Source organism: Elaeis guineensis, chromosome 11 (genome assembly GCF_000442705.2).
Source record: "Elaeis guineensis isolate ETL-2024a chromosome 11, EG11, whole genome shotgun sequence".
Classification (NCBI taxonomy): Eukaryota; Viridiplantae; Streptophyta; class Magnoliopsida; order Arecales; family Arecaceae; genus Elaeis; species Elaeis guineensis.
This window is the reverse complement of record NC_026003.2, coordinates 109,040,062-109,067,658: the sequence shown is the minus strand read 5'-3', so window position 1 is coordinate 109,067,658 and position 27,597 is coordinate 109,040,062. Positions and strand designations below refer to the sequence as shown.

Here is a 27,597-nt window from a genome sequence, read left to right as displayed (position 1 = left end):
CCGACCGCGCCGCGTCCTGTCCGAACACCGAAGAGTCAAAGAGAACAAAGGAATATAAAGAAGAGATAGAGAAAGAGAGAGAGAGTAGCGCTGATACACCGCCGAATCTCTCAACAGAACAAAAGCATCCCCTGCTCTCTCTCATTTGCGTGATTTGTACGGTATATCACCGCCTCTCACTCCCCCCCTCTCTCTCTTGTCTTGAAGTGGTTGGATCATAAAATTCTAGTGCTATTGGTGGTGGTTGTGGTGCTGAGGGAGTGAAGATGGGGGGCGAGCCCACATTGCCCGGGCCGGCGGGCGCTGGGAACGCCCTGGCCAACGGCGGCGGCGGCGGCGGCGATCCGGCATCCTACTGGTTCGATGCCTGCGAGGACGACAGCCTCGCCGGCATCGACTTCTCCGATTTCGACCCTTCGATGCTGCCATCCTTCGATCAGATGGGAAGCGAGGATGGTTTCCTTGGAGAGATAGATCGGATTCTCGAGAGCGTTAATGGCGATCCGAGTGCTCCGTCGCCTGCCGAGACGAAAATGGGCCAGAAGGAGGACTCAGTTACCGCCGAAGGCGGAGGGGGGGTGCCGGCACCGGTGGAGAACGGGTCCAAGAGCGGTAGGAGTGAGGAGCGAGTCGGAGCGGGGGAGGAGAAGAAGGGTGTGGATGGCGTGGCACCGAAGAGAGATGGAGGTGTGGTGAATGGCGACTGGAGGCACGGCAAGAGAGCCCGTTTTGGCGATCGGATGGTGGAGAGGGGGCGGTACAGGGATCCGGTGTGTCGGCGGCGGCCTCGTGATTGGGAGGATGGTGATCGGAGGAGGAGAGAGGGGGACTGGAGTAGGAAGAGGGAGCGGGATGGCTCTGAAAGGAGGGATAACAGAGATAGGGATTGGAGGGAGAGGGAGAGCAGAGGGTATTGGGAGAGGGACAAATCGGGGAAAGTGGTGTTCCGGGTGGGGCCATGGGAGGCGGAGTCGAACAGAGAGGCGAAGAAGGCCAAGCAGGATGGCTTGGAGGAGGCGAAGCGGAGCCCTGAGAAGAGACAGGAAGATAACAAGGAGAAGCCCGCAGAGGAGCTGGCAAGGCAGTACCAGCTTGATGTCCTGGAGCAGGCCAAAAGGAAGAACACGATAGCTTTTCTGGAAACCGGGGCAGGGAAGACGCTGATCGCAGTACTCCTCATCAAAAGCGTCTACACCGAGATGCTCAAAGAGAACAAAAAAATGCTGGCAATTTTCTTGGTGCCAAAGGTTCCCCTTGTTTACCAGGTGATGAAAGACTAACCTTTTTCATTTGTTTTGGAAGTAAGGAAAATGTCATAAAGGATTTTGAGCTTTAGTTTTTGAGATGATGCTGATGCTAATTAAGATTGTCATTACAGCAAGCAGAAGTTATTCGAGAGAGGACCAGGTATAGAGTTGGGCATTATTGTGGTGAGATGGGCCAAGATTTCTGGGATGCTCGGAGGTGGCAGCGTGAATTTGAATCCAAACAGGCAAGGCTGTCATCTTTGTCTACAATGTTGTTCTGTTAAAAAAAGTAGTTGCTGTCTTTTAGATAAAATTTTGTTATTCTGCATGAAATCCATTTAACCATTCACTAACACCTGAGCTTTGGGCAGTTTCCAGATGCTACCATGAAGTTTTTCAATAGAACGATTTGATAAACCATGGAATAGGGACTATCCTGTACTTCTGTTGCCATACTGCTCTTTTCCGTTACCTGCTTAATATTTTAGACTGCAAATCATCGTGTCTGTGGGGAACTTTGATCTCAACACAACTTTCTGCTTAATGTTACGATATTTGATTTCTCAGTCACGGAGTAATTGGTTGATTTTTTATAAAAAAAATTATCATTCAAGGACTTTTCTTTGTAAAGTAATTAGAGAGAGTTTTTTTTTTTTTTGCCTATATACACTTTATATCTTGTGGCACTGTTGCCTATTTCTCCATGCTGGTGCCAGCTGGTACTTGAGATGGTACCTCAGAGGCTTTGTATTATGCTAGCCCTTCACCCATATGGGTACAGTGTAGAATCTTAACTTCCTGGTTTGATCATCTCATGGTAGGATATGATTTCAACACTTGGTATGTAGAGGAAATGTACTTTTGTGGTCCTTCTGTAGTGTCATGTGCTTGCTGATGGCTTTTGTGAGCTGAGAGTGAAGTAGTGGGAAGCATACCATCAATCAGCACAAATTCATGCATAGGTGATGTAGGGAGTACTTGTGAGAGAATAAATAATAAGAGGATGAAAACTTCTCAAAGATCCAAAATGATGGGAGACTGTTTCTATCTCTCAAGAATATCCGGAAGGCATTCTTGATCTCTTATCCGTTTCTTTGCTCTCTTATTTCTCCTGCCTTTTCTCTTGTTTGATAAGAGAAAATAAGTTGTTCTCTAGGGTGGGCTAGTCCCCTAGTTTTGGCCAGCCTCCTAGCTAGTGTTACTCTGATTACAATCTCAAGAGACAAATGAGAGAGAGATGAACAGAAATTGGAGAGAGAGAGAGGTTTCTCAAGTTGACATGGGTTTATCTTTTGTCTTATCTTAATAGGTTACTTGAACCAGAGTTTAGCTACTTTGGACCAATAATAAAATAGAAAAGGTGTATAGTCATTATTAGGTCTGAATAAGGAAGGATGAAAAGAAAAGTCTAGTGCACAAGTTTTAATTCTACCATTCCAGCTTCCTTTATCCCTAATTATCATTGAGATATTATTATCTAGCTCAAAACCTTTAAATTTATTGGCTGCTAGGTAGTGGTATCAGATTATAGACCAGCAGAAACCAAATCAGTGCATGCTGATCTCTTGGACTGTCTTTATTGCCCTACATTTGGGGCCATACAACATTGGTAGCTTTATTGTTATTTTGTAAAATTTTCGTTAAAGCACCAAATGTGCATAGATCACATGATACTCTAGAAACACCTCTTTGTTTCATCCAACAAGATCTAATTTTATTAAATATATTCTCATATATCTATCCATTATTTTGTGTAATAGATTCAAGATAATAAAGCCTATCACTTCTTAGTGTCTCTTGTTCATGTTCATTTCTGTTTTCACTAAAATTGCATCCAATAGCACTAAAAATATTAATACAAATACATCAGCTATTTCTTCCAAGATTTGGATTTTTACCTTCTCATGGTCAAACTCTTGCAACATCTAACCCTGAAAAAAGGGTATAGGGTCGCATACTGCACAGATGTTTGACATAATGGTAGCACAAACTTGGAATAGTCTGTCTCCAAATTGGTTGACATTCAAGGTGGTGAACTTGCAAAACTGCTCTTTGATGGAGCCTTCTTAATATAGATGGATTTCAAAGTCAATTAAAGGTTTTTTTTTAGATAAAAAAGTGCAAAAAATGAAGCACCTAAAAACTTTGGAAAAAAGGATTGTAAATATATTAGTCATTATGCAGGTCACGTCACAATATATGTTGTAATGGTATAAAATGCCTTGTGTCCAGAAATTCAAAGGAAATCAACTGGTTTCATGCTGAGGATTCTGATAATCTCTTAATAGCTGCCAAGCCAGAAGGAAATCATTTTTACTTGAGACTGTTCAAGTGGGATCCTTTTAAGTGATAGACACCAAAGATCCTTTTAATTGATGCCTCTTAATTGTTCTGCTTTGGTGTTTAGGTTTTCGCAAACAAAATAGGACTTTTTTTTTTCCTTTTCTGTGGGGGTTGCTGGCGTGTGGGGAGGCAGGGGGTTCGCTTTGAGCTAATGTATTCTTCACGATGGAAAGTCATGTTATTTCAGATCAGTATCAATTACACTTTGATACACACACATCGGAGGGCAGCTATCGTACCATGCACACCTACGAGTTGGAAAGGGTTTGTGAGATTTTATATCTAGATCAGCCATCAGTGATTGTCCACATGTAATGATGGAAACTGTGAACAGTTTTATATTTAGATGTAAGCAGCTTGTGATCATTTAATGCATAAATAATGCAGCTGAATGTGCATATCATTTATATGTGAGGCTTACATGGGACTGCACAACAATTTCATATAGGCTGATGTCAATTGTTTATACTTAAGTGCATTTTCAGCTGTGGATACATGTTTGTAATCCGAGAAAAGAAAAGATATGAAAGATTCAAAATGTCAATTGCATGATCTGTATATATCTTGCATATTGTTTGTTGAGTAGCAAATACATTATTTCATTGGAGATATGGGATTTCATTTCCTTCCATTGTTTCTTCGGTTATAGTTTGTAAAACCTCCAAATGTTTCCATATTTTTTTTCCTGCCATTCCTTTGTTGAGCTTGCACATGCAATGTTTGAATGCCTTTTACTGAAATTGTTCATAATTGGTATTTAATGTGCAATGCGGACTATAATGAGGCAAGTGACTTTGTTTTTACATCTTCATTTAAGTGCCATAAAAATAATTAAATAATTTAAAATTCTGATGTCAAATAGACCATACTGTTAGCACCAGAATCTTCATGTTATATTAAAATTGAGTACTTCCATTGCAGGTACTGGTTATGACAGCTCAAATTTTGTTGAACATTCTCAGGCACAGCATAATTAAGATGGAAGCTATTCATCTTCTAATTTTGGATGAGTGCCATCATGCTGTAAAGAAACACCCATATTCTTTAGTTATGTCAGAATTCTATCATACTACTCTGAAGGATAAAAGGCCATCTGTCTTCGGTATGACAGCTTCTCCTGTCAACTTAAAGGGTATGATCTTTTTCTGGTTTGTTTTTTATATTTCAATTTTCTCTGTTTATCTTCTTCATTGTCAAGTATTTCTTCCTATCTGTCATTGCATCTCTATATATCCCATTACGTCTGACCTTTTTGAAATGTCACTAATTTTTCCATGCAGGTGTTTCTAGTCAGGAGGACTGTGCTATCAAGATTCGGAATCTTGAAAGCAAATTAGATTCCATCGTCTGTACAGTAAAAGATCGAAGGGAGCTGGAGAAGCATGTCCCAATGCCCTTGGAAATAGTGGTGCAATATGATAAAGCAGCTACCTTGTGGTCCCTTCATGAACAAATAAAACAGATGGAAGTTGCAGTTGAAGAAGCTGCACATTCCAGTTCTCGGAGAAGCAAGTGGCAGTTTATGGGAGCCAGGGATGCTGGATCAAAAGAAGAATTGCGCCTAGTCTATGGTGTTTCGGAAAGAACAGAGAGTGATGGTGCTGCCAATTTAATTCAGAAGTTGAGGGCTATAAATTATGCTTTAGGTGAACTGGGACAGTGGTGTGCATATAAGGTATTTTATTTGCAAAATAACCTACTACTTGTGCTTGCATATAATTTTAATGCAATCATGTTTAGCAGCTGGTTTTCCTTCTTTTCCCAGGTTGCCCTTTCCTTTTTGACGGCCTTGCAGAATGATGAAAGGGCAAACTACCAGCTTGATGTCAAGTTTCAAGAATCATATCTTAAGAAGGTTGTTGCTTTATTGCTATGCCAGTTGACTGAGGGAGCTGCCACCGACAGTGATACAAAAAGTGCAGATGCGCATAATAATGATGCTCAAAGCACAGATGAGATTGAGGAGGGAGAGTTGCCAAACAGTCATGGTCAGTACTGCCATATGCTTATATAAAGTTTAAGGCATACAGTTTGCCTAATTCCTTGGATTTAACTCTGCTGATTTTTTCTATTCAGTTAGAAAAGTTAATTTTTTAATGGTGGCTCTTGATCTTGTGACTTGTTGCAGAAAAAATATTATAGAAACGTTTAGTTTACTGCTCATACATCCATGGTATTGCCATGCATTGTATGTGTCTGTTTCGAGGATGTGCTTTATTCTAATTGAAAGTGTATAATATATTGTTGTTGCTTCCATCAGACAAATATTGTGTTAACTCCAACATTAACTCCAAAAATTTATGGTATCAGATTCTGTGTTCAAACTTCACCTTGAGTCTTTTATCAAATCCAAAACTTCTGTGTGCAATTCAGCACCACTGATCATTCTTGATAAATTGACTGCCTGTACAGTCTGCAGAGCGTACTGGAGAGCTTTTTAAGATTCCACCATCCATCATCAACCAACCTGTGTAATTGTTGGCAGAAGTGGACCAAGCTGTAGGATTTACTTTGCAAGTAAAATATTCTTTGCCTGTTCAGTAGGATGCCACAATCTGATCTGACCTCATACATTTCATTCTGCAGAGCCTTTATCTGATTTTGAGTTGCCTTTGTCTTTGAACTATGCATTACTGCCAAGCTTGTTGGTTACAGTCATTTGATCTTTTGTAACATCCTTCCTCACCATCTTGTGGATTTGTAAAGCAGTTCTACAGCATATGAGTTGCATGATGGTCAGTTTACGTTGTTAACAGCCCCTTCTTTCCACCAATCTGCTCCAGTTTACCTGTTTTATTCCAAATCACTGAAGGATAACTCATCTGCCATATTTATGATGAGCAATGTGGATTGATTATGCGCATCATGGTTGGTCTATCAGTTTTGTGATGAGCACTTGGTTTATCACTACCATCCACTTTTACTTGTAAGAGGGTCATGGAAGATCTCGTTGTAAAGTATAATGTTCTGCGTACTTTTACTCCTTGCTGATGTTTACATTTTATACCAGGTTCTCTATGCTTTGTGACACATAACAGATTATAATTGCCGACATCTGGTTGAAACACAAATTGGGGGAAAAAAGAATCTGTAATATAGCTACCGGACATAGTTTTGGGTCTTGGATGCATTTTTTTTTTCTTTTTCCGGAGCTCCTTTTAGTTAGGTTTGGTATGAAAATTCAGTAAATCAGATTTGATTGTTTGTAAGTTCCATTGTCATATTTTGCTTAAATAGTATTACTTGTTAACTTTTATTTCATATTCTTCCATCAGAGTTGGGACAGGTTCAATTTTCTTTCTTTTGAAATACTTATGGTTTACAATGATTAAAAATCTGACTTTGTTCGTATTATGATATACTATCTGTTGCACAGCTGTCTCTGGTGGCGAGCATGTAGATGTTATAATAGGAGCTGCTGTCGCAGATGGGAAAGTTACTCCTAAAGTGCAGGCATTGATTAAAATACTTCTGAAGTACCAACACACAGAGGATTTCCGTGCGATCATTTTTGTGGAGCGAGTTGTTGCTGCATTGGTTCTTCCCAAGGTCAATATTTATTTTCCATGCATTTATAGAATCTTTACAAAGGGAAAAAATAGAAAACTGAGATATTGCCTGACTTTTTTGATATAATTTACTGCACATATACAGGTGTTCTCGGAGCTTCCATCTCTCAGTTTTATCAAGTGCGCAAGCTTGATTGGACACAACAATAACCAGGAAATGCGCTCATGCCAAATGCAGGACACAATTGCGAAATTTCGCGATGGCCGAGTATGCTTGTCTTCCAGTATTTTATCTTAATCCCCCCTCCCCACCCCCAAAAAAAAAAACAAAAAAAAGTGCAAAATAAAACACCTAAAATTTAGTTGATGCAGAACATTCTTTCTTAGAAGCTGGATATGAGTTGATATGGTTATGTATCTGATTTGCAGGTCACTTTATTAGTAGCTACAAGTGTTGCTGAGGAAGGACTTGATATTCGGCAGTGCAATGTTGTCATTCGCTTTGACCTTGCAAAAACTGTTTTGGCCTATATCCAGTCTAGAGGTCGTGCAAGGAAGCCTGGATCTGACTACATATTGATGCTTGAGAGGTGCATAACATGGATTAAATCAAAGATACAATGACTTTTTTCTTATACGCACCTTGAGATTAGGTTAGGGCAGATTTTCTGAACCTTTATTAACTTTACGCCAGGGGGAATGTGTCACATGAAACATTTTTGAGGAATGCTCGCAATAGTGAAGAAACATTGAGAAAAGAAGCCATAGAACGAACTGATCTCAGTCATCTTAAGGGTACTCCAAGGTTAGCTACAGCCGATACATCAACCGGTTCCATGTACCAGGTGGAATCAACTGGTGCTGTTGTGAGCTTGAATTCTGCTGTTGGACTCATCCATTTTTATTGTTCTCAACTACCAAGCGACAGGTTCTAATTGTTTCTGTAGGATCCACTGATTTAGATTTTCTTCAATATATTTAGAGTTATAGCTTTTTTAATTATCAAACCTCTTGCATTTTCTTAAATTAGATATTCAATACTTCGTCCGGAGTTTATCATGGAACGGCATGAGAGGCCAGGTGGCTCGACTGAGTATTCCTGCAAGCTTCAGCTTCCTTGCAATGCTCCATTTGAAAAGCTTGAAGGTCCCATTTGCAGTTCCATGCGCCTTGCACAACAGGTCTTGCTTGGTGTAATTTATTTAATATATGGTTGTGTTATAATATATATAGGTTATATTCATATAAAGATATGAACTGTCATCATTTTCTATTGTGCAGGCTGTTTGTTTGGCTGCTTGTAAGAAATTACATGAGATGGGGGCCTTCACCGACATGCTTTTGCCGGACAAAGGAAGTGGGGATGAAAGTGAAAAAGTTGAGCAGAATGACGAGGGAGATCCTCTTCCTGGAACAGCACGACATAGAGAGTTCTATCCTGAAGGTGTAGCAGACATTCTCAGGGTGAGTTCCTTTTCCAATTTATAATGCTTTTTCATGGTAACTGTTGTGGCTCTGGCAGATATTAGCCATGAAGTATCATCTAAATCATTACTTTAGGAGGATTATTTGTTTATCAGACCAATAGATTTATACAAAGAAATATTTGTTTAGTAGAAATTACTTTGATTAAGTACCGTTGTGGACAGATATTTCCAAATATTGAGCAGAAAAATATGTTTCCATGACATTTTCTATAAGGCCATATATGACCAATATTTTTGTTATAAGAATGCGGTACACCTTTTTTTTTTTTAATTTGTTTATTTTCAAGAGCAAATTGTGTGGAAAGGATAATGTTTGACAACAAGGGGCATTTTTCTGATTGGTGCCTTTTGGCATTGAGAAATGCACTTTCAAGGTCTAATTAGGATGGGTTAGTCTTGACTTAGAGGTGCTTGAACAAGCAAGTATCTAATTGGGTAGAAGGTCTACCAAGACTAGCATTTTAAGGTCCATATTAAGAATAATTAAAAATTAGGATCAGTGTTGAATAGAATACAAATCCATTCTCACCCATTGTTTCAACGTGGAACTTTGTTCCATGGACATGTGGGATTACAATGGGCCTATTTTAGAAATTACAATAGAGTTTGAAGGAGTTTATTTTACTGATAGGTTGAAGAATGGACACATGTTTCTTTTGCTTATTTAATCAATTTAAACCTTCTATGCAGAAGTAATCAGCATTATTTGTGGAAAGCATTTATCACAACCATCTTCTCTTAGATTTGATAATGCCAACCTTTTATATTGCATAAATTTACTATTAATGTGGAATGGAGAAAAACCACCAAAACTTTTTGGCTGAGGATGAGATCAAACAGAGGTGGAGAAGTTATTTTGATAAGTTATTCAATGGAAGTTGTTGGGTATAAAATACCCCCCGGTCGAAGTTTGTAAAAGACCGACCCTTCCAGGACTTTTTCGGCTTCCGACCTTATGTGGCGTCTCTCTGAACCCCCTCGACCGTCTGAGCTTCCATAATATTGTCCGGACTTCTCCGACAATGAGCTTCTCCACCACCTACCGGGCCGCCCCAAAGGCTCTCCGGGCTTCATTATCAGCCGATCTTCTACAGCAATCAACTATTCTTCGAATCTCTTTCGGACTTCTGCCAGTCACGATCGACTTTACTCCGGACTCCTTTCGGGCTCCGTCGACGTCCGAGCTTCCCCAACAACAGGGCTTCTGTAGTAGCCAGGTTCCATCCAAGTTTTCACAGCGGTCGACTGCCTTTTGGATTTTATCCAGGCTCCTACGGGAGCCGGATCCCGGACGAATTTCTACCACAAGCAGTCTGCTCCGAACTTCTACCGCAGGCAGTCTACCCCGGATATCTGTTGTAAGCGAATTCCGTTCGAGCCTCTACTGTAAACAAATTTCTTTCGAACTTCTATTACAGGTAGACTTCAGCCGAGCTTCTTCGTGGCCGGATCCCAGACGAGCTTCTACAAGGGGACAGGATCCACCGGCAGGTCGTTACTCCGAGCTCCCACGACAACCGATCTTCGATCGAGCTTCTACAATAAGCGGTCCCCTTTCAGCCTTCCACAGTGTCCTTTAGACTCCTCCGACGGACGAACTTTCACAATGTCTTTTGGACTCTTCTATCGGTCAACCTTCTACAACACCTTCAAAATTTCACTATCGGCCGACCTTCCGCCAGATCCTTCATGAAACCGGATTTCTCCGGCGGATAACCTTCAGACGAGCTTCTACATCAGGCGAATCCCAGACGGACTTCTCTAGCAATCGAACCCCTACCGGATTGCACCAACAGAAAGTCTCCATCCGAGCTTCTACAGCAGATGACTCCCGTCTGTAGCACCAGCGCCTGAGACATCCGACAACGGTAGACTCGTCAGCAGCCTCGAAAATATTCGAGCTTCTCTCAGATCGACGGGACAGAGAGCCACTCCGCTCCATCAGATATCCCAGTCGAGCTTCAGCCGACAGGTCCGAACTCTCTAGCAAGTCACGATAATGGCCACTACCCTACTCCACTCTCCGCAACGGATTTCACGTGACTCCACCACTCTTTGGCAAGTCACGACGAAGGACACCACTCCACTCTCCGGGCTCTACCACTCTCTGGCAAGTTGCGACAACGGACACCACTCCACTCTCCTTAACAAACTCCACGTGGCCCTAAACGACCCCTGACGCCACTACTCTTCGTAACAAACTCCGCGCGGCTCAGAACAGTCCACTACCAGGCGGTTACAAACGTCGCTGTCAATCGGTTACGCTCTCCGTCTATAAAAAGGGGATCCCCAGATACGTTCTTCTTTAAGCTCTGAACTTTACCTCAAAACTCTGCTAAAATTTTTCCTCGAGCACTCCATTTCTGTTGAAGCAGAGTACTGACTTGAGCGTCGGAGGGTCTTGCCGGAGCACCTCCAACTCCGGTTTAGACTTCCCTTGCAGGTCCCGGTGGCGGTCGCGGTCATCCCGACTCCAGCTTCTTCGGCTTCGGCGGAATTCTGCACCAATAGAATTGGCGTTAGAGGAAGGGTTGTGTCTTCGCAGTATCCTTGTTCTTAAAGGAGTGCTCAACGGGACTGACTCCGGTCATCTTCTCTGGCACCCTCTTCTCCTTCTCCCTTCAGATCTCCACCTGATGCCTCCCCGAAAGGCATCTACCAGGCGATCCACGGTCTCCGCGGCCAGATCTCAGTGAGCTCCGCAAGATCCGGCCTCGTCTTCAGCTTCCCAAGCTCTTCCTCCGGCAACGACAGTCGGCATTGAGCAGTTCGACCTGCTGGTTCAGTAGGTCAGAGGCCTCACCGAAGCAGTGCAGGTCATGCAGCAGCAGCCACGACAGCCGCAGGCATCAGTGCGGCTGGAAAGAGCATCGTCGGAGTTCCAGAATCCGGCAATCGGGCGGGCCACTTGGGCAAGTTGCCCTGTCTTCCTCGGGAAAGGGAAGCAGAAGGTGGAGAGCTTACCATCCGACCACGATTCCACTCCCGGAGAGCCCCTACCACCGTTCCATCAGAAGATCCTCGAGACCCGCAGTCGAGAGGACCTCCTGGATCGAAGACTCCAGGAGATGAACCGGCGGATCGAAGAGCTCCGTCACGCTCTCCCTGCTTATGGTGAGGATATCTGTACTGATCCTTTTTTCTCTCAAATGATCATGCAGGAACCGATCCCGCCAAACTTCAAGCTCCCCCAATTCGAGAGCTACGACGGGACTTCGGATCCGGTCGACCACCTGGAGGCTTTTCGGACAATGATGCTGCTCCATGGCGTGCCAGACGCCATCCTATGCCGAGCTTTTCCGTCAACCTTGAAGGGAGCAGCGAGAAACTGGTACTCAGCACTGAAGTCGGGTACTATCTTCTCCTTTGACCAGATGAGCCATCAGTTCGTTGCTCATTTCGTCAGCAGCCGGTGTCTCCGGAGAGGTTCGGAGTCCCTCATTAACATCAAGCAAAAGGAGGAAGAATCCATTCGAGCTTACATCAACCGTTTCAACGTCGCCGCGTTGGAGGTCCGGAACTTAGACCAATCGATTGCGATGGCCGCCCTGAAGGGCGGCCTTCAAAAGAATGATTTCCTATTTTTCTTGGAAAAGAAGTATCCCAGGGACTTCGTCGATTTGCTGGCTCGGGCCGAAGGATATGCCCGCGCAGAAGAAGCCTTCAAGATGAAGGACAAGGAGACTGCGAAGGAGCGGCAGGCGGGAGGTTCCGGCAAGCCCGTAGTTGAAAAAGGGCTGAGTGAAGCTCGGCCACATTCTCGAACTCCCTCCGGACAAGCGTGTCCAGACTCCTCGAGTCCGTAGGCAGAGAAGCTCGGACTGCAGAGTTCGGTGGGGCTCTCCCCCAGGAAGATTTCACAGCTATATTCCTCTCAACGCATCGAAAACCCAAGTGCTGATGGAGATCAGGGAGCAGCTATCGAGGCCGGAAAGGATGCGTACACACCCCGAGAAGTGCAACCCTAACAAGTTCTGCCTCTACCACCGTGATCATGACCACGACACGGAGGAGTGCATTTAGCTCCGAGATGAGATCGAGGAGTTCATCAGGCGAGGTCGGCTCGACAGATTCATCCGACGCCGACCTGAGGGTAGGGAAGATCGATCAAGGGCCCTGCCACAACCGGAGCCGCCAAGGAGGGAGGACCAACCTGAAGATCAGCCTCCAATTGGGATCATCAACTCCATCTCTGAAGGACCCCGACGGGGGGCAGACCTTCCACGACCATGAGATTCGAAAAATCTACGAATGTACTACCAATAACTTTGCCTCAAATAAAAGTTTTTTCATATTTGTATATCTTCTTTTTGGCTTTAGCTCATAACGACAGGGAGCAGTTCCTTTCGACAATCGAAATTAAGCATATTAGGAACAGGAGGAGAACTTCGTCCTAACATGAGTAGAGTCAAAGGTCTGGTTATTTAAGACCGGATGGGGGGAGAGGCCTTTACAATGGCCTTTATGTGCCCCCACAGCTTTGTTAGGAACAGGAGGAGAACCTCGTCCTAACATGAGCAAAGTCGAAGGCCCGGTTATTTAAGACCGGACGGGGAGAGAGGTCCTTACAACGGCCCTTATGTGCCCCCACAGCCTTGTTAGGAATAAGAGGAGAACCTCGTCCTAACATGAGCAAAGTTGAAGGCCCGGTTATTTAAGTCCGGATGGGGGAAGATGCCCTTACAACGGCCCTTATGTGCCCCTACAGCCTTGTCGGGAACAGGAGGAGAACCTCGTCCTAACATGAGCAAAGTTGAAGGCCCGATTATTTAAGACCAGATGGGGAGAGAGGTTCTTACAACGGCCCTTATGTGCCCCCACAGCCTTGTTAGGAACAGGAGAACCTCGTCCTAACATGAGTTGAATTTGATTGTATTGGGAACAAGAGGAGAACCTCGTCTTGACACAAATAAAAATCCGGTTGATCAAGATCGGACGAGGAGGAAATCCTCCTCAACGGCTCCTTTACACTCTCACGACCTCGTTAAGAGCAGAGGAAAAACCCTCACTCGAACACAAAAAAAAAGAGATAGGGGAAGATGAAAAAGAAAAGCGACGAACTACACCAGCGATAAATGCAAAACAAACTATGTCAAAGACACAAGGGACCTCGCCTCAACGAGGAGGGATACTCCTATCAAAAAACCCTCAGTCACTAAAAGAGCACTCGACACAGGCCGAGAAGATATCGACTTCCTCAAAGTAACGAGAAGTTCGGATCTCCAAGCTCGAGCACCGGGAGGAAGCGTCAAACTCAAACGGCCTCGGAAAGAACTACGGTCGCGAACAAAAAAAGCAAATCAACACGGCAACGACCGAAAACCTTCAAACAACGTCGACGCAAACAAGACGGAAGACAAAAGGAGTTCGGTAAACAATAATTTAATACAAGAATGGACAAGGTAATGAAAAATTTTCGTTTTATTTCATTAGTGAAGTGTACATTACAAAGCCTTGAAGGCCAAAAAAGAGAAACAAAAAAAAAAAAGAAAGGAGCTCTAAGGAAGCCCAGCTTCTTCCGACTTCGAGCTCTCGGTTTCGGTCCTTATTAGGGATTGCCTTAAGTTTTCAACTTCTTCCTCTAGTTCATATTTCTTAGCAGCATATCCCGGTACATCTGGTGGAACCGTCGGCTCTCGCCCTCCGACTCCCGAAGCCTCTTCCTCAAGACCTCGGACTCCGCCTCGGCGTCTTTGACCGCCTGCTGCTCGTGGACAAGCTGAATCTTCAGCCGCTGCAGTTCGGCCTCCTTCCGCCAAGGACCGCAGACAGTTCTGTCATGGTTCCCTCAAGGAGCAGAGCTCGTCGGAACCTTGTGCAGAGGCAAGCTGGACTCTTTCGGACAACTGCCTCCGAAGGCGGGCAACTTCGTCGGTCACCGTCTGGAGCTTCCTTCGATAGCCTCTACTTGCCCGCTCCAGCCGACTCGGTAGGCATTGTAGTTCGCCTCTGCGTCCTGCAGCTGCTTCTGAAGGTCGGAGAATTTCTTTGACCAGTCTCGATCGCGGTCGGCTTGGACTGTGAGCCAGGACGAGCTTCCTTCCAGCTGGCCGATCTTCTCCCGTGCGGCCGCCAGCTCGACTTCAAGGGAGCTGATCTTGGAAGTCTGAGTCCAAGATCGGTCGTTGGCACGTTTCCGGAGTTCCTCAAGCTCCGTCACGAAGTCGGCCTTCCTCCAGGTATATTCCATGAGACCCTTCCTATGGAGGTTCTGAAAGCGAGTAGCCTCTGCAGTGACTTCCGAATGGCTCTTCCTCAGCCGGTGAAGTCATCTTCCAGCTTTTCGGACTTCTTCGTCAACTGACGAACTTCCTTCTGAGGTCTCGGATCATCGACTTCAGAGGAATCCCTTGTGGCAGGGGAAGAGCTTCGGCAGAGCACTGTCGTTGGGAGGCAAAGGCGCCACAACTCAAATTAGTACAAGAAGACAAAAGAGAAGGAAAAGAATTCAGAAAAAAAAAGGGGACCCTCTGTAAAGAAGAATCTGATTTCATTGATTAAATGATTTTCAAGTACAAGAGAACGAAAAAGAAAAGAGTCACCACAAAGGAAAAATACAAAGCTAAAGGTTTCGGACCTTTGGGACAGAAGTGGAGGGGCTCAGCGTCCTCGGAAGATCGGCAGCGGCGGCCGCAGCGATCGACGAGGTCCCGACTGGAGGAGGACCGGCAGCGGCTTCGGATGGTCCGGCTTCATCGTCGGACGTCTCATCCAGGAAACCAAGATCCAGTTCGGGAAACCTTCCAGCCACCTTCTCTTGGCAGAGTTCGAAACCCTTAATGAAGGCGTCTTGGCCGAACTAAACCTGTAGATCCTCCATCTCGGAGGAGGCCTTGAACTCCTCCACTGCTCGGGCCTCTGCCTTCGAGATCAGGGACGGGATCCACGCTTTCATCTCAAAAACCTGCGCCTTCAACTCGGAAGCCTGCGCCTTCAACTCGGAAGCCTGCGCCTTCAGTTCGGAGATCTCGGCCTCAGCCTTCTTTCTCTCCTTCTCCAAGGCGGTCCTCAGATCGGACGAGGTTTGTCCCTCCTTTTCCAGCGCTTCCTGGAGGCTTAGGACCTCGGCGATCTTCTCCTCGAGGCGGGCGGCCCCAGCCAGGTGACCTTCCTTCATCTGGGCGGCCTCCTTCATGGCATCGTTCATTGCCTCGATGTTGGCGATGAGCTGGTGTCCCACCTGCAAGAGCGGCCAGGGAGTCAATATAAAAGCCGAAAGGTAAGCAGAGTAAAGAGACAAGAAGAAGGAATGAATTGATCTACCTCGAAGAAGGACCCCAGAGAGTCCCAGGCCCGCTGCTCAGGGTCGGCGTGGACGATCTTGCAGATGATCTCGGGCAGGATGCACCCGTCGATCAATTCCTTTATTAAATCCCTATTATGGAAGGGATTTTCCCCTAGATCTTCCTCGGATCCGCCTGCCTCCTCGACGGCAGCCTTGCGGTTGCGGCTCTTGCAGGCCAGAGTCTTCTTTCTCCTCCTCGCGCCCTCGGGTGCCCCCTCGGGACGAGCCTCTGGAGCGGGATCCACGGCCGGAGGACTCATCGAAAGGGCTCGGGGGGCTTCGAGCTCGGCGTCGGAAGGGACGTCGACGGCAACGACCACCTGAGCAGGCACTGGACCGAGCTTGTCCCTTCTGTTCTGGCTTTCTTCGCCGACCTCGGAGCCGAGGCGCCTTTTCTCTTGTGGGTCTTGAGGCCCTGGGCTAACCTCCGAGCCATGCCTGCATCCATGTCTGCAATGCAAGAAGATCAACACGGCTTAGAGATGGAATAAGAAAAAGAGGAAGCAAAAAAAAAAAGAAAAAGAAGAAGAAAAAAAAAGAGAAAAAAAAAGAAAAAGAAAAAAGGAGAGAGATAATGGCCGTACCGGCAGGGTTAAGAGGACTCAGGCCGACGTTGAACAAGAGTTGTTCCTTCAGAAGTTCGGAAAGGAGGGGGGCTTGATAGGCCTCGAGCTTTTTGGAGGCTTCGAGGTTGTTCCTTTCCAGACTAGAGGCCCGGCGGATGGAATCCTTCAGAGAGCCCCAAGGGGTAATCCTAGCTCCAAGGTCGGGCATCGGACATAGAAGAACCTCTCCTTCCAGTTGTGGATAGAAGAGGAGGCGCCTTTCAGCAACCCCTTTCTACCGAACTGGGGAGAGAAGTACCACCAGTCCTTTGCCGAGGGATGACGCTTGAAGGTGTAGAAGTTCCTAAACAAAGAAAGTCGGCCGAACTTCAGCTAAACTACAAAGAGAAAGAAATCCTATCAAAAACCTAAAGGAGTTCGGCGCTATTGAGACTAGAGAAATATTCAGAAAACGAAAGAGAGCGACGACAAAAGACGGAAGTGGAAGCTGAAGTCCGGCACGGAAGGCCTCCTGGTACAGACAGAAGCGGCCGGGAGGAGGGGCGCTAGCTCGGTCAGTTGGTCCGGGAAGCTCCAGCTCGTACTCCGGAGGAACTCCATACTGAATTCTTATCAGTAAGAGTTCATCCGGAGTCAAGGAGCTGGGGATGGTGTCCGGTGCAAAGACCAGACGAGGTTCGGTTCTAACCATGGGTTCGTCTACGCTACAAGCACTTTGAGAAACTAGGGCTGACGAACTCCTAGAACCACTAGAGGAGGAGATATCGGAAGATATTTTGAATCAAATGGAAGCCACAAGAAATCTCGAAAAAAAAAATTGGAAAAAACAGCAAACAAGCTCTCGAGGAAGCTAAACGAACGGAATACGAAGAAGAAAGAATAGAAAAACGGCAAGAAGTTCCGAAACTAACCTAGGTTGGCCTGGGGAGTGCAGGAAGACGGTAAGGACGATGGAAGATCCGGAGGATGCCTAAGGCCGAGAAGGATGCTAAAAGAGGCTGGAGCTCTCGGGGAAGAAGAGGGGACCGAGGGACTCTCTCAGGCAAAGTGAAACCCCTGAAGGAGGAGGACATGTTTAAATAGACAACAGGGTCCGGAGTGGTTATGATCGTGGATCTCCTTTGGCCAACCTACACTTGCCGCGTGTCCCACTCACTATGACAGGCTGCTGAAAATGGCTGGCAGCTGACAAAATCATTATTGCGCCGTACCTAGAGCCACGTCCCAGCGAAAATTTTGAAAAAATCTTTTCGGATCGCTTTGATTTGAAAAGACTCCGGCATCAGCACGCCAAGCGCCAAAATATCTTGCAACCACCGAGTGCGGAAATCGAGGGGAGCAACTTCGGCCGTGAGAATTTCTCTGTACTCCATTCGGAATCCGAACTCGGGAGTAGTAGGGGACTGGTGTTGGGTATAAAATATCCTCCGGTCGAAGTTTGTAAAAGACCAACCCTTCTAGGACTTTTTCGGCTTTCGACCTTGTGTGGCGTCTCTCTGAACCCCCTCGACCGTCCGAGCTTCCATAATATCCGTCCGGACTTCTCCGACAATGAGCTTCTCCACCCACCTACCGGGCCGCCCCAAAGGCTCTCCGGGCTTCACTATTAGCCGATCTTCTACAGTAATCAACTATTCTCCGAATCTCTTCCGGACTTCTCCCAGCCACGATCGACTTTACTCCGGACTCCTTTCGGGCTCCGTCGACGTCCGAGCTTCTCCAACAACAGGGCTTCTGCAGTAGTCAGGTTCCATCCAAGTTTTCACGGCGGTCGACTGCCTTCCGGATTTTATCCGGGGTCCTACGGGAGTTGGATTCCGGACGAACTTCTACCACAAGCAGCCTACGAGCTTCTACCGCAGGCAGTCTGCTCCGAACTTTTACCGCAGGCAGTTTGCTCCAAACTTCTACCGCGGGCGGTCTACCCCGGATATCTGTTGTAAGCGAATTCCGTTCGAGCCTCTACTGTTAACAAATTTCTTTCGAACTTTTATTACAGGTAGACTTCAGTTGAGCTTCTTCATGGCCGGATCCCAGACGAGCTTCTACAAGGGGACAGGATCCACCGGTCAGGTCGCTACTCTGAGCTCCCACGACAACCGATCTTCGACCGAGCTTCTACAATAAGCGATCCCCTTTCAGCCTTCCACAGTGTCCTCCAGACTCCTCCGACGGACGAACTTTCACAATACCTTTCGGACTCTTCTATCGGTCAACTTTCTACAACACCTTCAAAATTTCACTATCGGCCGACCTTCCGCCAGATCCTTCATGAAACCGGACTTCTCCGGCGGATAACCTTCAGACGAGCTTCCACATCAGATGAATCCCAGACGGACTTCTCTAGCAATCGAACCCCTACCGGACTTCACCAACAGAAAGTCTCCATCCGAGCTTCTACAGCAGATGACTCCCGCTTGTAGCGCCAGCGCCTGAGGCATCCGACAACGGTAGACTCGTCAGCAGCCTCGAAAATATCCGAGCTTCTTCCAGATCGACGGGACAGAGAGCCACTCTGCTCCATCAGATATCCCAGCCGAGCTTCAGCCGACAGGTCCGAACTCTCTGGCAAGTCACGACAATGGCCACTACCCTACTCCACTCTCCGCAACGGATTCCACGTGGCTCCACGACTTTGGCAAGTCGCAACGGCGGACACCACTCTACTCTCCGGGCTCTACCACTCTCTGGCAAATCACGACAACGGACATCACTCCACTCTCCTTAACAAACTCCACGTGGCCCTGAACGACCCCTGACGCCACTACTCTCCATTAACAAACTCCGCGCGGCTCAGAATAGCCCACTACCAGGCGGTTACAGACGTCGCTGTCAATCGGTTACGCTCTCCGTCTATAAAAAGGGGATCCCCAGATACGTTCTTCTCTAAGCTATGAACTCTATCTTAAAACTCTGTTAAAATTTTTTCTCGAGCACTCCATTTCTGTTGAAGCATAGTACTGACTTGAGCGTCGGAGGGTCTTGCCGGAGCACCCCCAACTCCGGTTTAGACTTTCCTTGCAGGTCCCGGCGACGGCCGCGGTCATCTCGACTCCAGCTTCTCCGGCTTCGGCGGAATTCTGCACCAACAGAAGTTATGTGGAAGATCTATGATGCCTTGGTAGTTCCTTTGAGGATGAAAATGTTAAGTATACAAGTTGAATTAGAGTATTTGAGGTAAAAGGGGGCTATGAAAATGATGAAAAGGGGAAAAGTGGTTAGACCTACCAGAATTTTTATTGAGGTTTAAAGGTGCTCTAAGTGATGTGGGAGTAATTTGGTTGACTAATTCATTTAATAAGATTTTAAGGACTAAGAAAATATCTAATAAATGAAGTTAGTTTATCAATTTATAAGAATAATATTGCTATTCGAAATTGTTCTAACTATCGTGGTATCAAATTCATGAGCTATATTATGAAATCTTGTGAAAGGGTGATGGAGCATAGATTGAGGTATGACACGAAAGTATTAGGAACCAATTTGGTTTTATGCTAGAAAGGTTGATTATGGAAGCTGTTTTTCTTCTTCAGAGATTTATGGAGAAATATAGAGAAAAGAGACAAGATCTTAGTTTGGTTTTTATTGATTTAGAAAAGGTATATGAAAATTCCTTATAGAAGTCTTTGTGGTGGATGTTCGAAAAATAAGTAGTGTTTATTAGATATTGTTATACGATTAAGGATATAAAATAGAGCGGTTACTAGTATGAGAATTATTGATGGTGATACTAGCAAGTTTCCATTCATAATAGTTTATGTCAAGGATTCGTTCTAAATTTTTATCTTTTTGCATGAGTTATGGATGAGCTTACTAGGCATATTCAGAATGATATTTTTTAGAGCATGCTATTTGTTAATGATATAGTTTTAGTCAAGGTTTGTGGACTCGGTACCGATGCCTGTGCTGGTTGGCCAGTGGTATGGCTTGGTATGAGTCTGTACTGGATCGGACTGGTGCGAATCGATAGGGCAGAGAAGGGAGAGAGAGAAGAAAGAGAGGAAGAGAGGGGGAAGAAAGAGAGGAAGAGATGGAAAGGGAGAGAAAGGGGGAGGGAGAGGAGCCGGAGGCCATCTGGGATCTTATTGAGTGTCGGTACGCTTGGAGGGAGGGAAGGAGAGAGAGTGGGAGACCTCACCAGCTCACTGGAGGCTCTCAGAGGCCTTCGGATGGGTGGCGACGCTATCGCGAGCTCTTCGATGGCCGCCAAGGCAGCGTGGAGGGAGCGGAGGGCCGTCGAGGGCTGCAGAGGACGGCGGATACGAAATAGGGGTTCGCCCTTGTTTCTATTTTTATTCTTGATTTTTAACGGTACCCATTTTTTTAAAAAAATTAAGATACTGAAATTAAAAAAAAAAAAAATTTGCGAAATTGCTAGTTGCCGACTTCATGCGTTAAAATCCAAAAAAAATTCAAAACAGAGGCGAACCCCTGTTTTGAAAACGAAGAAGGGGGTGAAGGCTCTCCTCCAGCTCGGTCGCCCTCAGGCCCCTCGACATGGGCTCACGCTTGTCCGTTCGGAGGCCTCCGACGGCCTTTGGAGGCCTGGCAAGGATCTCCCACTCTATCTCCTTCCCCCGTGCGTACAGACCTTGGCATGACGTCGGATCGCCTCCGACGGCGGTCGGAGGCTCTCTCTTCCTCGCCGTCGGAGGCTCTCTCTTCCTCTCCTTCCCTCCCCTCTTATTCTTCCTCTCTTTCTTCTCCCTCCCTCTGAGAACCATTTTGGACATCGGAACCGACTTGGTTCCCCGCCGGTCCGGCTCCATACGGGGTGTATCGGCCGATTCGGGCCGGTATAGAATTTCTTGGTTTTAGTGGATAAAACCAAGGTTGGATTAATCATAAGTTGGAATTACGGAGAAGTGCTCTAGAATTTAAGGGTTTTGCATTAAGTAGGACCAAGATGGAATACATGGAATGTAGATTTAGGCAAATTAGAAATAAAAATGGAGTGAAGTTAGAGGATGATTGATCATTTTTGGTGTTTGGGATTGATTATTTCTAAGAATGAGATATCAAAGAGGTGTTATCCATAGGATTAAAACATGTTGGATGAAATGGAGAAGTGCAAGTAGGATATTATGTGATCGTAGGATATCTGTCAAGTTGAAGAAAAAAATTTATAAGATAGCCGTATGACCAGTTTTGCTCTGTGATGTAGAATGCTGGGCAGTTAGAAACCAATATGTGCACAAGATGAGTGTAGTAAGAATGAAAATGCTGAGTTGAATTTGTTGCAATATGAGAAATGATAGAGTAGAAAATGAAGTCATTCATAAAAAGCATAGGTAGAGAGAAGGGTGATTTAGATGGTTTGGACATGTACAACGTAGGCTAAAGGATAGAGTGATTTGATACATATAGAAGGAAAGAGGGATAGAGATAGACGAAAAATTATTTGGGTTGAAGTAGTAAGGGCTCGATATCTCAATATCTATTAGAAAGTATGGCCATAAATCAGGCAGAATGTTGGAAAAGGATTCATGTAGTTGACTAACTGATCTGGATTACAGCTTAGTTCAGTTTACTTGAGAGTTGACGTTTCTTAGCAGTTAGCAATATACAAGCCATCTACTCTAGGATTGCCAAAGGTGGTTGCCTAGGTGCATGCTTAACTAGTCTTGTCTAGGCGTCTACAGGCTACAGCTTTCTTGCTTTCAGGATAGGTAGCTGTTTGAGTGGGTACGCTACCACATATGTGACACCTTTTGGTTTGAATAGATGCCTTAACTGTTGGAGTACCTACATTAGGTGTTCCCCTCCTTTTCCTACTTCCTCAAGAATGACTAAAGTGCCAATTTTATTGGACCTTCCTTGGCTTTTCATTATACATTCCTATGCTATCATAATCAATTCACCATCAACTTTGTCCTTAATTAGTGCAGTTCACATGGCTTCTTTGCCATTGTAACTTCTCTCTTTGTATTTACTATTTTTATTGCACATTCATCTCAGTTGTTCTTATTTCCACTACATCCAACTTGTTTTCTTTGATCCTCTTTGTTTCCGAATGTCCTGCTACATATAACATTGCATGCATTATAGTTGTTCTATTATTTTTTTGATAAGTTGTCAAGGTTTGTCTAAATCGCATAATATCCCCTAGGCACCTCACCACTTCAACCAATCAGCTGTAATTGATGTGTGTTTCCATCTCTCTCTCTCTCTCTCTCTCTCTCTCTATCTGTTGTTTTGTAATAATCCTAGATGATAAAATGTATCACTTCATCGTCACTTTTGTCTGCTAGTCTTGACTCTAGTCTCATCTTTATTTTTATTTTAGCAAAATCACACCCACAGATGTGTGCACACACGCACACAAACATACAGGTTTTTTTTGTCTTGCTTTTTCCTCCATAAATCTGTCTATGCATCTAATCTTTTTTCCCCACATCAGTCAACTCTATATCATTGGCAAATAATGAACACCATGGTTCATCTTAAAAATAGCAATGAGTTCATCTGTGATCAGCATAAAAAGATAGTTTGCTGATCCATGGTGTAAGCCCATTGTGATATTTCATGATGTGCTAATAGGAGCTAGTAATTCTGTCATTGTAGTATCGATCATTTTTGTTATTCTCCAATTATGTTGTTTGTCATGCGACATACAATCTGTTAATGTTAAACATTGTCATAGACTAATTGCTTATCCTTAGAAAACACTCTGCATATGATTCAAGATGAGCTATAAGGAGGTTATTGGGCTTTTAGGTGCACATATATGCTGTATCTATGTATATTAGTTGTACATGCTGCACACTTTTTATAGTTTGGTTGAGATGCCAGCTAATGCAATGGCCAGACCACCATCATATCATGTACTATAATGGACCATTTCTCCTTTACTGCACACTTGCCTTATTTTATCTTTTTAACCCTCAGTTGTTAATTAATATATGTATCTTTTGGCTATTGAGCAATCTTCTTAACTTTTTGAGCTTATTTATTGACATAGGGGGAATGGATTTTGTCTGGGAGAGATGGCTGCCAAAACTCTGAAATGTTTCACTTGTATATGTATGCTGTTAAATGTGTTAATGTTGGGACTTCGAAGGACCCATTCCTAACACAAGTTTCAGACTTTGCAGTACTTTTTGGCAGTGAGCTGGATGCAGAGGCATGGTTCAATCACTGTTCTAGCTTATGTAGATGCACTTAAAATTGTATCTTACATCTCTCACATTTTTAATTTGATTTATAGGTTTTATCGACGACGATGGATCTCTTTGTTGCTAGAACAATGATAACAAAGGCATCTCTCGTCTTCCAGGGACCCATAAGGATTACAGAAACTCAGGTTGATTATTTGTTCAGCTATGCAGGAGAGCTTATGTTATAACCTTGGGATTTGTTTCTGATTGAACCGTTAATTCTTGTGTTCATGCAGCTGGTTTTAGTGAAGAGCTTTCATGTCAGACTTATGAGTATTGTGCTTGATGTTGATGTTGATCCCTCAACTACTCCATGGGATCCTGCAAAAGCATATCTCTTTGTCCCTGTGGTGGCTGAGGAGTTTCTTGATCCTGTTAAAAAGATTGACTGGGATCTGGTTGAGAAGATAGTAGATACTGACGCATGGAAAAATCCTCTTCAGAGGGCAAGGCCAGATGTATATCTTGGTACTAATGAACGAACACTTGGTGGGGACCGAAGGGAGTATGGATTTGGAAAATTACGTCATGGCATGGCTTTTGGTCAGAAAGCCCACCCTACATATGGAATTAGAGGGGCTGTGGCGCAATTTGATGTTGTGAAAGCTTCTGGATTGGTTCCTCATCGAGATACCATCGTGTGCATGGATGGTGTTTATTGGAGCCAAGGGAAATTGGTTATGGCAGATTCTTGTATTGACATTAAAGATCTTGTTGGGAAGATCGTAACTGCTGCACACTCAGGAAAAAGATTCTATGTTGATTCTGTGCAGTATGATATGAATGCAGAGAATTCATTCCCAAGGAAAGAGGGCTATCTAGGACCTTTAGAGTACAGCTCATATGCTGATTACTACAGGCAGAAGTAAGACTAAATATTTCATTTTTGGTTGCAAAAACAATCTTTTCAAAGCTTTATTTTCTCACTACTATATTGTGGCTTTCTAATCATGTCCGTGGCAGAAATGGACATCTAAGAATACACCTGAATTGTTGTGCTTGAAGTAATGAAAGGCTTTTCTTTCTTTTGAGGAATCAGTTAGCTACTGTCTAATGTGAAATATGAGGGCTTTGTCTAACCACTTCCATCATATTTTTTGTTGACGGTAGCTTGCTGTTTCTTTGAGCAGAAGGAAGTGCTTTTCATTTGTCATGCACAACAATGGGGTGTATTTTTTTTGTCCATTTCTGCTCATCTTTTGGCACTTAATAGGTATGGAGTCGAGTTGATTCACAAGAAACAACCTCTTATACGAGGACGTGGTGTTTCATATTGCAAGAATCTCCTTTCCCCTAGATTTGAACATTCTGAAGGTATACTATTGTTTTGCTTCTTTTCTTTCACCTTTAGATATTATTAGTGCCCATGATAACTCTGTTTTTGTAGCACGGGAAGGTGAATCTGAAGAGAATCTGGACAAAACATACTATGTATTTTTGCCTCCTGAACTCTGCCTTGTTCATCCACTTCCTGGAACCCTTGTTCGTGGTGCTCAGAGGTTGCCTTCAATAATGAGAAGGGTGGAGAGCATGCTGCTTGCTGTTCAGCTCAAGGATATGATCAATTATCCTGTTCCTGCTGCCAGGGTACTCTATTTTTGCCCATGCCATTTGTTCCTGGAAATAATATCGCTGCCATTTTACTTGACATAGTATTCAATCTTCTCACAGATATTGGAAGCTTTGACTGCTGCCTCGTGTCAGGAGACCTTCTGCTATGAAAGAGCAGAGCTGTTGGGTGATGCATACCTGAAATGGGTTGTTAGTAGATTTCTTTTCCTTAAATATCCTCAAAAGCATGAGGGTCAGCTTACCAGAATGAGGCAACAGATGGTGAGTAACATGGTGCTATACCAATATGCACTAAATAAACGACTTCAGTTCTATATCCAAGCCGATCGCTTTGCTCCATCCAGATGGGCTGCTCCTGGAGTTCTTCCAGTCTTTGATGAAGATACAAAGGAATCAGAATCCTCCATATTTGGTGAGGAATGTCCTGCTGCAGAGACTGAGCGACAAAAGGATTTCTATGATGATGATTATGAAGAGAACATACGGGAGGATGGTGAGATTGAGGGTGATTCCAGCTGCTATAGGGTTCTCTCTAGCAAAACCCTAGCAGATGTTGTTGAAGCGTTGATTGGGGTGTATTATGTTGAAGGTGGGAAGAATGCCGCAAACCACCTAATGAGATGGATTGGGATTCAGGTGGAGTTTGACCCTCAAGAGCTTCCATGTCCCAAGCCACACAACATACCAGAAAGCATAATGAGGAGTGTTGACTTTGATGCATTAGAAGCTGCATTGAATATTCAGTTTAAAGATAGAGGCCTGCTGGTGGAAGCCATTACACATGCTTCGAGGCCTTCATCTGGTGTTTCTTGTTATCAGCGACTTGAATTTGTTGGAGATGCTGTGTTGGATCATCTGATCACAAGGCACCTGTTCTTCACGTACACCGACTTGCCTCCTGGACGCCTGACCGACTTGCGAGCTGCTGCTGTGAATAATGAGAACTTTGCTCGTGTTGCTGTCAAGCACAAGCTGCATGTGCATCTTCGTCATGGATCAAGTGCCCTAGAGGCACAGGTTTGTCTATTTTTCTTTCCCTTTTTTCTGTTGATAGTTTTTGGCTAATGCAGACGTACAAAGGCATTAATTCATGAAATTGCTTGAATATTCCACCCCATAGTTCTTGGCCTCAGAATAACATTTTAATTTTTTATAGATACGGGACTTCGTGAAGGATGTTCACGATGAACTGTCAAAACCAGGCTTCAACTCATTTGGCCTTGGAGACTGCAAGGCTCCCAAGGTTCTTGGAGACATTGTTGAATCTATTGCAGGTGCTATTTTTCTTGACAATGGGCTCGACACTTCCATAGTCTGGGGGGTAATTCTTTATTCCTCTTTTTTTTTTTAAAAAAAAAAATACTTATGTGTTTGTGTATGTGTGCACATGTAACTATGTAAGTATATGCGTATGCATCTGCATGCATGCCTGTGTGCAGAAGATGAGTGATGAATGGTTGGACTGTGTCAGATACCAATGTTCTTTTTTTTTTTTTCTCTCCAAAAAAATGAAAAAGAAAAAAAAAAGCCTTGGTCTCCATCCCATATATTTCATCCATAACATTTTTGCCCTGGTGGGTCTCTCTCTCATTTATTAAATGTCCGGAACCTTGGGTTACTAATTAGTAGAATACCGGAAAATCCGAAACTTTTTTGAATGATATTCAAGAGAAAAACGTTCTAGAAAGATTCTTTTTTCCATCCTTTTCACCTGCAATTTAATTGTCTTTTTTTATCATCCATTTTCCAGGTCTTCCAGCCATTGCTACATCCAATGGTCACCCCAGAAACTCTCCCAATGCATCCAGTGAGGGAACTCCAAGAGCGTTGTCAACAACAGGCAGAGGGCTTAGAGTACAAAGCCACACGTACAGGCAACATAGCTACAGTTGAAGTCTTCATCGATGGGGTTCAGATGGGAGTAGCTCAGAACCCACAAAAGAAGATGGCACAAAAATTGGCTGCAAGAAATGCGCTTGTGATCTTGAAGGAAAAGGAAAAGGAAAAGGAGAATGCATCAAAGAAGGATACAGAGAAAAATGGAGAAAAGAAGAATGGTGTTCAGATCTTCACGAGGCAAACCCTTAATGACATCTGCTTAAGAAGGCAGTGGCCAATGCCCCAATATCGATGCGTTTATGAAGGTGGCCCTGCTCATGCCAAAAGATTTGTCTATGCAGTCCGTGTAAATACGTCAGATCGTGGCTGGACTGATGAGTGCATTGGGGAGCCTATGCCAAGCGTGAAGAAGGCAAAGGACTCTGCTGCTGTTCTCCTCCTTGAGCTTCTCAACCGGTGTTATCCTGATAGTAAATAAATGCATTTATTGTTTATTTAAGTGCCATTCCTGGTGGATTTTTATACAGTGCTGAGTTGTATGAACATGCCTTGATATTTATTTAAGGTTAATATGTCATGGTTCATTTCTTCA

At 44.4% G+C, this 27,597-nt stretch overlaps 1 protein-coding gene across 2 annotated transcripts; it reads left to right on the top strand.

Moving 5' to 3' along the window:
• LOC105054242 (endoribonuclease Dicer homolog 1) lies at nucleotides 1-27,597 on the top strand. 2 transcript variants are annotated; one of them, XM_010935723.4, is made up of 19 exons: nucleotides 1-1,265; nucleotides 1,379-1,492; nucleotides 4,512-4,722; nucleotides 4,871-5,265; nucleotides 5,356-5,578; nucleotides 6,967-7,139; nucleotides 7,245-7,367; nucleotides 7,529-7,689; nucleotides 7,794-8,027; nucleotides 8,130-8,280; nucleotides 8,381-8,563; nucleotides 23,399-23,560; nucleotides 23,645-23,740; nucleotides 23,831-24,459; nucleotides 24,808-24,908; nucleotides 24,982-25,181; nucleotides 25,266-26,183; nucleotides 26,323-26,487; nucleotides 26,917-27,597. In XM_010935723.4, the coding sequence occupies exons 1-19, from the start codon at nucleotides 267-269 to the stop codon at nucleotides 27,481-27,483; spliced, it is 5,805 nt and encodes a 1,934-aa protein (XP_010934025.2). In that variant the 5' UTR covers nucleotides 1-266; the 3' UTR covers nucleotides 27,484-27,597. The 2 variants fall into 2 exon arrangements, with proteins under 2 accessions (XP_010934025.2, XP_073101938.1); XM_073245837.1 differs by having other exon boundaries at nucleotides 1,028-1,265; nucleotides 4,553-4,722.